This window comes from Silene latifolia, chromosome 1 (genome assembly GCF_048544455.1).
Source record: "Silene latifolia isolate original U9 population chromosome 1, ASM4854445v1, whole genome shotgun sequence".
In the NCBI taxonomy this organism is placed as follows: domain Eukaryota; kingdom Viridiplantae; phylum Streptophyta; class Magnoliopsida; order Caryophyllales; family Caryophyllaceae; genus Silene; species Silene latifolia.
Window position 1 is genome coordinate 153,485,777 of NC_133526.1, and position 10,280 is coordinate 153,496,056.

At 39.1% G+C, this 10,280-nt stretch overlaps 1 protein-coding gene across 1 annotated transcript; it reads left to right on the forward strand.

The window, feature by feature from the left end:
• The first annotated feature begins 309 nt into the window (after positions 1–309).
• LOC141610713 (AUGMIN subunit 5) lies at positions 310–9,775 on the forward strand. Its single transcript, XM_074428938.1, has 10 exons — positions 310–1,052; positions 2,076–2,618; positions 3,585–3,726; positions 3,950–4,126; positions 4,641–4,850; positions 5,123–5,308; positions 7,003–7,162; positions 7,645–7,831; positions 8,704–8,836; positions 9,311–9,775. The coding sequence occupies exons 1-10, from the start codon at positions 583–585 to the stop codon at positions 9,443–9,445; spliced, it is 2,343 nt and encodes a 780-aa protein (XP_074285039.1). The 5' UTR covers positions 310–582; the 3' UTR covers positions 9,446–9,775.
• The last annotated feature ends 505 nt before the right edge of the window (positions 9,776–10,280 follow it).

Sequence of the window (10,280 nt, forward strand, 5' to 3'; positions counted from 1 at the left end):
ACTTACTCAGCACCTCAAAATAATTGAATTCTTGGACGTGCCCAATCATCTATTCCGTTTGATCCAAGATGATGTTAGAGGCGTGTCTTGGCCTCGTTTAGTTCCTTTTTACGGATTTTAGCTTTTATTTACATAATACTCATACTATTAGTTTTAGGTTAACACCGCTTTTTTTCACAAAAAAAAAAAAAAACTATGTAAATATCATTTTATTTTTATTTTTTAAATAAAATAAACACCATGTTTGGAAAAAAAACACATAGAAGCATAAGCGGGACCTTAATTTTTGAATTAAAAAACAACAAATTTACAAGCTTTGTCCGTTTTGATTAGAAACCACTCTCCTCAATATTCACATACTCTCGCATTACACTATCACACAAAACACAACCTTCAAACATTCATATATTATTTTCAATCTTCAAAATTTCACCAGATCCACTCTCCTAATTTAGGGTTTAAGCATCTCCCAAAATTAATCGAAATTAGGGTTTACATTTCTCAATGATTTCATCCGTAACCCGATCACAAATCCCCTAATTCTAGGGTTTTAAAACCCGATTCACCGCCATTAAAGCACAAATGCAGACCTCAACGAGCTCATCATCTGCCATGGCGGCAGCGGCGCAACCGGATGCGATACTGGAGTGGCTCCACAAGGAAATGGGGTACAGACCTTCCGGTCCCTTTCCTGGTCCAACACGTCCCGGTTCCGAGGCCATTCGTAAGGTATGCAGGGGGAACATGATTCCGGTCTGGAATTTTTTATTACATAGGGTTAAGTCGGAGAAAACGGTTGAGAAGATTCGCCGGAATATTACAGTTCACGGCGGTAATGGCGCTGGTGGTCGGAGGAGTGATAGAGGCGAGGCGGGTGGTGGTGGTGGTAGTAAAGAGGCGGCGTTGGAGGAGCGAGATGCGGCGGAGAGGGAGGTGGAGAGGTTAAGGCAAGTGCTTAGGAGGCAAAGGAAGGAGTTAAAGGCCAAAATGATTGAGGTTTCCAGGGAGGAGGCCGAACGGAAGCGTATGCTTGATGATCGTGGTAATCTCAGGTTTGTTTGTTTGAATTGCTTTCAGTGATTTCTTGTGTTTCTTTTTGTTGTTTTGTTTTGTTTTCGATGTTGTTTGGTTTTAATCAAGGTTCGTGTTAGCTGAGCTCAAATCATTATTAGGAGTATTTTGTTATCATTTTGGAATTACTGCTTTGTTGTCATAATGTATGATTATGATGTTGATGTTGAGTCAGTGATTCATGGTAGGATTGGAGAATTGGATGTATTTTGTGCTCATTGCAACAGGTAGATTTGGTGTCGTAACAACGGAATTGTTGCAATATAATTTGTACACACCAAGGCTCATTTAGTGCGGAATTTTACATGGTATTAGTCCCCTTGCCTTCCATTTAGGTTTGATGAATTTAAAACTAGGCCATTAATGCCACTGAGAGAGGGAATGTATGTGTTGACGGTTATTAATCGCTACTCCAGTGACTCATTTATGTATTTGGAAAGTGTTTTATTAAGGGTTTTCTTTCAGTCTACCATGACATTTACTAGGGACCTCACATGTGGAGTGAAAGAGTATTGGAGAGCTCTTATTATGATATAGTTGCTCGCATATGAGTGTTCTACGTTGATAAATGATGAGAGCTGAACACTATGTTAACAAAGGAGTTATTCTTCCTATGTCCCGTTGGTTAGCTGGAACCCTACGGGCTTACGTAGTAGAAGCTCTCTTTTTCTGTTGGTGTATCTTAAACCTGTTTTTATATTGAATTACAGATTTTACATGGTAACAGTTGAGGTATTCCCTAAGAGGCTTAGAGGTATCTACGACATGTCTAAAGGGTCGATTTAAAACCCGTCCCTGTGTTTATTGGGCTCTTATCTGATAAAAAAGAAAAGATTACTTGGATTGGTAGATGTAATAGCTACTAATGGGGAAACTACAATGGGGTTGGGACAAGGAGAATAAAGTGCAACTAGATAATCACTTTGTTTAAAGAAATGGAAGGTCCAAAAGTCTCTTGTTTGTGTCACGATGTTGTTTTAATGTCTGATGAGTCATTTATGCAGGCATAAGCAAGTTACGTTGGAGGCATACGATCGTCAATGTGATGAAGCAGCCAAAATATTTGCTGAATACCATAAACGTCTACGCTACTATGCTAATCAGGCTAGGAATTCTCAGAGGTCGAGTGTTGATCTTTCTACTGAAGTTGCCAGCAGCATCCATGCTGCCAGTGAGAAAGATGTTGGGTATTCGACTGTCAAAGGAGCAAAAGTTGCTGAAGATGTCATTCTTATTGAAACCACCCGTGAACGAAATATTCGAAAAACTTGTGAATATCTTGCCTCACAGACACTTGATCAAATAAGATGCTCATTTCCGGCTTTTGAAGGAAATGGTGTGCACTCAAATCCACAGTTGGAAGCCGCTAAATTGGGTTATGACTTTGATGGGGAAATACCTGAAGAAGTCAGATTAGTTGTTGAGCATTGTCTGAGAAGTCCACCATTGTTACTTCAAGCTATTACTTCATATTCTCAGCGTTTGAAGTCATTGATTACAAGAGAAACCGACAAAGTTGATGTAAGAGCTGATGCCGAAACACTGAGGTTCTTCTTTTATCCCCTTAACAATCCTATTGACATTGATTTTTGAGTTGAATGTATAATGGTCATGCTCATAGTTCAACACTTCAACATGTCTAAAATTTCGAAATAGAGCATACCTCTTTATTTTGTAATGCCTTCTTATATTTTGAAGTATTAATAAGGTGTACGATAACATATAACATATAACTTCTTCCAACTTGAGTATTAGAGGTGGCAAATGAGTCAATCGGGTTGGATTTGCGTCGGGCCAATTTGGGTTGGATCATTCCACGTCTACTACACATTTCGGGTTGGTTCGGGTCAATATCGGATGTCAAGTTGTCGGGTCATTTCGGTTTGGGTCATTTTCAGGTATGGACAGGTATGGAACAGGGTTGGGTCATTTTCGGGTCAGGGGTTAAAACACTTTAATTAGTACTAATTTGACTAAAAAATAGTATTTTACAAAATTATTATTTATATTTATTATGGAGCATTGAAACTAATGATCCTATATTTTGATGTATATAATATTAATAAGACTTAGGGCTTGTTTGGATGAGAGGATTTGGAGGGAAAGGAATGGGAGGGGGTACAAAGTCCTTTGTTTGTATACCATTTAAGGTAGGAGGGAAGTGGAGTTTCCCTCCTCCAAGGCTAATCAAAATCCTTCCACCATAAGGAAGGATTTTGAGGGAAAACTCCATTTCTTCATTCCCCCTCCCTTATCTTTCCTCCCCTACATCCCCTTCCCCTCCCTTTCCTTCCATTTTTGCTACCCAAACACACCCTTAACAGTACTAATAATTTCGGGTCTTTGGGTCACTTATGGCCATCTCGAATCGGGTCAATTATGCGTCAGGTCACCTCGGGTCGGGTTAACATTTTGGTCAATAAAAGTTGTGGTTGAGTCAGGTCTATTTGGGTTTTGGGTCATACAATTTTCGGGTCACTTTGCGTAATACTATGTGTGTGTTTCTTGGTCAGATACAAGTACGAGAACAACCGAGTATTAGATGTTTCATCTCCGGATGGGACAGCACCATTGCATTATCAGCTTTATGGGAACGGAAAAGTAGGAGCAGACTTGCCTTCGAAAGGAAGCGAGAATCAGTTGCTTGAAAGACAGGTTTGCGCATACTAACTCTATCTTGCAATACGACCCTCTGGGACCAAACATTTGTTACGCTGGGTTTCTGTTTTGCTCTGGGATTGGGAATTCTAGTGGAAGAGATATGTATGAAATTGGGCTCTAAAATGATCTGGCTAGAAGTCCCATAATCTCTACACTCTACAAGTAAATTTCTTTGTCATTGGAAGTTGATACCAGTATTTGTTTATTAATGTCGCAGAAAGCTCATGTTCAACAATTTGTAGCTACTGAGGATGCCTTAAATAGAGCTGCAGAAGCTCGAAATACGTGTCAGAAGCTTCTAGTTCGTCTGCATGGAAGTGGAGATGTAATTAATTCTCATCTTATAGGTGTTGGGGCGGTGTCACAGAATGTTGGGACACTCAGGCAATTTCAGGTTCGTATTTTTATTGCCCTAAATGTAATAAGACAATTTCTTAAACGTTTAATAAAGTGTGGCTCTTCATTAATCAATTTGTTTTCAAGGTGAGCGGTAGATTTAACTGCTCATAGCAAATCATTTCGAGGGGCTGAGATCTCTCGGGGAATGCAAAGGAGTAGCTTAGAGGATGGACATCCCGTCTTGGCCCCATATAATGAACCTACAACAACTAGTCAGCAGTAAATTATTATCAAGTAAAGCAAGGAGATCTATCCTTCTATAAAAAAGAGTAAACTTAATCTGATAACCACCAGGTTTATTAGACAAGACAGACAGCTATATTTTTTCAAATTTTTTTGGTTTATTTTTGTTTAAACTTGGTCTATGGTCTAGGCACCTTGTGCCCCAAGTCGGTTCATATATGATTTGCGATGTCTCTTCATTTGATATTGTACACTGCTTATCTTATTTTATTTGGATGCTGAAAGGAGTTTTCACTAACATTTTCCTTCTCTCTTGGGCCGTGTAGATGGAAGTATGGGCTAAGGAAAGAGAAGCTGCTGGATTGAGGGCAAGTGTAAATACACTGATTTCCGAGGTGGAACGGTTAAATAAGTTATGTGAAGAAAGAAAAGAGGCTGAAGAATCATTACGAAAGAAATGGAATAAAATTGAGGAGTTTAACTCTCGGAGATCGGAACTCGAATTGATATACACTGCTCTACTTGATGCAAACAAGGTGAGTGGTTGTAAACATTTGGCGAGAGCTCTTTTAGAGTGATTCTTTTGATGTCTCGTCCTTGTTCAATGTTTGTTACGGAAAATTGAATCATCTTGGGCAATAATCTAATTGTTGCATTTTATGTGGCTTATTATGATTGTGGTAACTACCTCCTTGTTCTTCTTTGCATTCTCTCATTTGTTGTCCAGTTTCTTTTCTCTAGGTAGAATATTTCTTTTTGATGTAATATAAGTTGTGCTCTGCTGGTTCCTTTCTTTATTTTTTTGCAGGCTGCGGCTGCATTTTGGAGTCAACAGCCTCTGGTTGCCCGGGAATATGCGTCTAGTACTATTATTCCAGCTTGCAGAATTGTAGCAGAGTTATCAAATAGTGCAATGGATCTTATTGAAAAGGAAATGTCATCCTTTTTGCAAAGTCCGGATAACAGCATTTATATGCTGCCAGCAAGCCCACAGGTATTTCATTGCTCTAACGTGTATGATTTCTTATACTTGATTAGAAGTAGTCTACACCCGTGCATTCAAGTGGTGGACGTGTCTATTTTGTGAACAGTATACATTTCATACCCATTTGCGATTTTTGAACATTGCCCATAACTCCATAAGTAGTTGAGATAATACGAAAAGTGAGTAATCTGTATATGTTGCCATTCATAATTCGTTGATGGTACATATATGACGCAGACTGGTCAATATTCATGTTTTGTCCTCAGTAGAGAACGTGGAAGGTTTAGTTAGATAGAGTTTGCTTTCTAAAGGAGGGAAGGGTTTAATATGTGATTTTATATAGCTATTAGGCTCTGATCACTAGCAATGGCTCTAGAGTCTAGCCCATGGTTTTGTTATAAAGAATTCTTACTGGCTTTTCATTGCTAAGGCTCTTTTATTTTAGCTCCTACCAAGTACTACTCTCTCCGCATCTTTTTGTTCCGTTACTTTGCGTTATACGCGCTTCTTAAGAAAGCGATTAGTGAACCTACATTAAAACTAACTATGTTGTGTTAGAGTACTAAGCACAAACAACTACCATCACAACCTCACTAATTTTCCACCACTTTCAGACCACCTTCCCACCACGCCATCATCGCTGTCTGGTCTGACCACCCAAAAGACCCCCAGTGATGAACCACCACAGCCTCCATCAAGCTTCCACCACACCCCCACCATCGTCAACACACCGACCACCACAACCAATAAAACGATCACCGTGGTATCATCTTGTGACAACCAGCTGGGTATGTTGCCGAAGAAGACTCCTATGGTGGTCGTTTTCCAAAATAACCTGTGTATGTGGTAAATCGAGGTTTTGAGGCTCGTGGTCGTTTTCAAAGTAATGTTGTAGGTCTAGGGGTTGAAGTTGAAGAAAGCAAAGATAGAAGCTCATGGTGGTCTTCGTTGGCTGACTAAGGTCTTTGAGGTCGCCTGCCAGGTAGTCGAGGTCGCATAGAGGGAGAAAATGAGCGGGTGAGGGTAATCGTGGATTGCAGGCGACTGGGCCGTTCGAGGTGGTGTGCAAGACACAAATGAGGTGGGAGTGAGGGGTGGGGTGGAGGCAGGGGTGAGTGTGGGGTGGGAGTGGGGGTTAAGGGTGCTGGTTATGAAGAGTTGTGTTAGAGACTTATTGTAGTACGTTATATGTTGGTAATTTGTTTAGATTAAGAAAATAAGTTGTATTGTAGTCCTTAATAATTACCAAATAGGGAATGTTCTCAAATGGGAGGAACAAAAAGATGTGTTCTAAAAAAGAATATGGGAGGAACAAATAGATGTAGAGAGAGTAATATTAAATCACATCTAGGGGTAGGCGCATTGGACCCCCTAATCCCTCATCACATACACTCTCTCCCCCAGCTGTTCTCACTGCTCAGTCACTTAATATGGCACACAGCTACCCGTGATGGACCCATTCTGTTTGTAGGCATATTTTCCACCTTCATGAATGCCTTCTTTTTTTAGAAACAAACCTCTTTGTGTTGCTAACACAAGGGTAAGGCATTAGGGTACTTCTTTAGTGATTTAGAAAAATAACAGATTTGGCTAGCAAAAGGCAGAAATAACCTCTTATATCGCTATTCATATAGACTTTGTTTCTCGGGCCATTTGATTTCTTGATATATGATTGGAATTTCCTACAATTGATCTGTTGGTAGGCTCTTATGGAATCCATGGGTGCTAGTGGGACTACTGGACCTGAAGCTCATGCTGCTGTGGAGAAAAATGCTGCTTTGTTGACTGCAAGGGCTGGTGCAGGGGATCCATCTGCAATTCCCTCAATTTGTCGCATATCTGCTGCACTTCAGTATCCTTCTGGTAAGGCTGTGTAAATTAAACTTATAACTGGTGGACAATAGGATATCTCTGTGGGCGGGAGGGATCAAGGTGTCTGCCAACAAGTATCAAATTATGCTTATAAAGTAGTAAATCATTCTTTTCAGTCATAAATCGTACAATTTCTTGGAGATGCATTGTCTTGTGTTTATTTTGAAACAATACAGCGGCCGAGGTTATTTCATTATTGCTTAATTTTGAAGTGTGAGCTTGTCGAAAAAAAATAGAATGCTTGTTTACTGGCTAGCTGTGAGGTGTGGTAATTTCAATTTTTGCTTCCTTTTCCTCTTCAAGTTCTTTGTTCTTGTAGATTTTCTTTTTAAAGAATTCCATTATATTTCTGATGCTTGGTTTCTAGCATCCATAATTCCATATAGTAGACAAGGGAACATTTTGCATCTTTTATGTCTGCATAGACCTTTCTGTCTTAGGTTATTTTGTGAATATATCTTCATGTGTTGAAGGTTCAGATGATGCTTTGGCATCCGTATTAAAATCTCTGGAATTCTGTCTAAAGTTGCGTGGTTCGGAGGCATGTGTTATGGAAGACTTGGCAAAGGCTATCAATTTGGTTCACATTCGAAGAGATCTTGTTGAAAGTGGTCGCACATTGCTGGACCATGCTCACCATGCAATGACGGAGTATGATAGGTAACACGAATCCTTTTATATTTCATTATTGGTTTTTGTTTCACTTTATTATTCCCTCTCTTCCAAATTTGTAACTCCAAACATATGTGCATTTAAAGAATATATCAATTCTGTTCAAAAAAGAAAATAAATTGATTAATTTTGGCCAAAATCCCTCTGTATTACTCCATTAATATAAAGTCACATGTGTACTTTAAATTGGGAAATAATTGGTAATAGTTCTAGTTTACATGTCTTTCATGTCTTGTGACACCAAAATCTATAGTTGCTAACCTATATAGTGGGAAGGAGGTTTAAGTGGCCTTAAAAGCAATGATACCTTATGGCCATTGTAATACTTCTATGCTTCGAGGAAAATTCATTTCATCTCGGATCATTCGGAAACAGCCTCCTTGTGTTGCTAACACAAGGGTAAGGCTATGTACATTCGACCCCCTTGCTCTGCAATTTGCTGGAGCTATTGAGGCACTGGGGTAATGTTATTGTTTGGTGACCCTTTCTCTTTCCATTGGAGACAAGAATCATTTGACATGAACTTTATATTACTTGACGTCAATGTTTAAAATAAAATTGGTAGAGGGCGGCCCTATGATGGGAGCTAGGGATTTTTTTAGAGAGTAGCAACCTTTTTCTATTGCTAGCACAAGGGCACGGGTGCGTTCATCCTACCCCACTTTGCGGGAGCCCTTGAGGCACCGGGGTTATGACAATATATGTCATTTTAGTTCAAGATAGAATATTTAGATAATTTCCTATGCATCTTCTGGTAGCTTATGGTTCTTCTGATATGCTGATCGCAATTTCATGTCTCAGCATGTCATTATTGCACTTCTATCAGTCACAGGTTTTCATTTATGAACTTTGTTTGGCAGATCTACGAGCAGCTGTCTAAGACTGGCTTCTGAACAAGAGAGGACAGTGGCTGAGAAATGGTTGCCTGAGCTTAAGAATGCTATAATGTTTGCTCAGAAGAGCTTAGAGGATTGTAATTATGTTAGGGGCCTGGTAAGTGATTACTTGAAGATAAAATCATGGCTTGACGCCTTGATATAATGTATTCACATTATTTCAGCATACACAATGAAACCCTCTAGAGGCATATCCTTTTTGAACAACCTGTAGTGCTCCCGTAGCTATTAAATCCCTTTCTTCCCAACTTTTTGGTCCCATTTGGCTTTGATGGTCAACTGATCTTAACTTTGATCATTGAGTTCTCCTAATGTATGAATAAAAAATGTATACTAGTCCTGTTCGATCTATGAAAAATCACAATTTTTATAGCATCATTTTTAAACAGTTGTGCGTGGTGTATATTATGAGAAAATTTTGGTCAAAGTTGATGTCGATTGAAATCCAAAGTCAAGTCAAATGGGAGTAGTAAAATTAGGATCGAGTGACGTACTGCTGCATTTGCTTTGTCATCTACCACCATGATTGGTAGGTTTGCTGAGTTTAACTTTTTCTGATGTTGCATTGCAGCTTGATGAATGGTGGGAGCAACCAGCTTCAACAGTGGTTGACTGGGTTCCAGTTGATGGGCAAAATGTTGGCGCTTGGGTTAATCACATGAAGCAACTACTTACATTTACATTTATTGACCAAGAACGACTCTGACTTGAAATTTTGATTAGAGAATTGACTTCACTGTGTCCCTTGTTCTTTCTGGGCGGTTCTTGAAGCATCTCTGGTTCGAGCAGGAGGTACTAAATGTTCACACCGTCTTTGAATTCTGTTTCTTTGTACATTTATTCTTGTCTTATTTGTATTGTTTCTAGATTAAACTTTTGTGCCGCTAAAAGGGCAGTGTTCCTTCTTTTTTGTTTGGTGAGGGACTCTATGTGATTTATATATATAATGTAAAGGGTTGTGATTGTAAGCCTCACTAACCGATCTATACATTGACAGTTTTTCCTGCAGAATGTTACTAGAATGCTATATTTGTCATATATGTTGTGTTATTGCACGAGTACTTCAGACAATGAACCCATATAAGGAGATTGAAAATACTGCAGAAACTTTGCTTTGACAGACAGATCAGAGCATAACAAATCGATGAAGTCTTTGGCCTAATAGTCTCGACTGAGAGCAAGTGCATGATAGGTCACAAGTCACAACCTCACTAGTTAGAATCCCCATCTCTTTGATAATTCATTTAATTTTCCCATCTCCGAGCAAAAAGTTGACGTTGATGAACAAAATTCCAAGTATTGTATTATTACTTGATTAGTAGCACAATTTCAAATAAGACCTAGAAGAAACTCGAGTCCATTTTTGAAATAATGGTCAAAAATAAAATATTTGTCGTTTTGGGTCGGTTTTGAAAATATTTGTTAAAATGGTGTCCACGTAGGCTCGGGATTTCTAGACCTGAAACACACCATTAGCAGTGGCGTGTCTTCACAACAATATTTTTCCTCAACTGACTGAACTTTTTTTTTTTTAAAAAAAA

Coding starts and splice junctions, on each gene's coding strand:
- LOC141610713 (XM_074428938.1), top strand. CDS start 583: ATGCAGACCTCAACGAGCTCATCATCTGCCATGGCGGCAGCGGCGCAA. Junction 2,619..3,584: donor GCTGATGCCGAAACACTGAG/GTTCTTCTTTTA, acceptor TTTCTTGGTCAG/ATACAAGTACGAGAACAACC. Junction 3,727..3,949: donor ATCAGTTGCTTGAAAGACAG/GTTTGCGCATAC, acceptor TTAATGTCGCAG/AAAGCTCATGTTCAACAATT.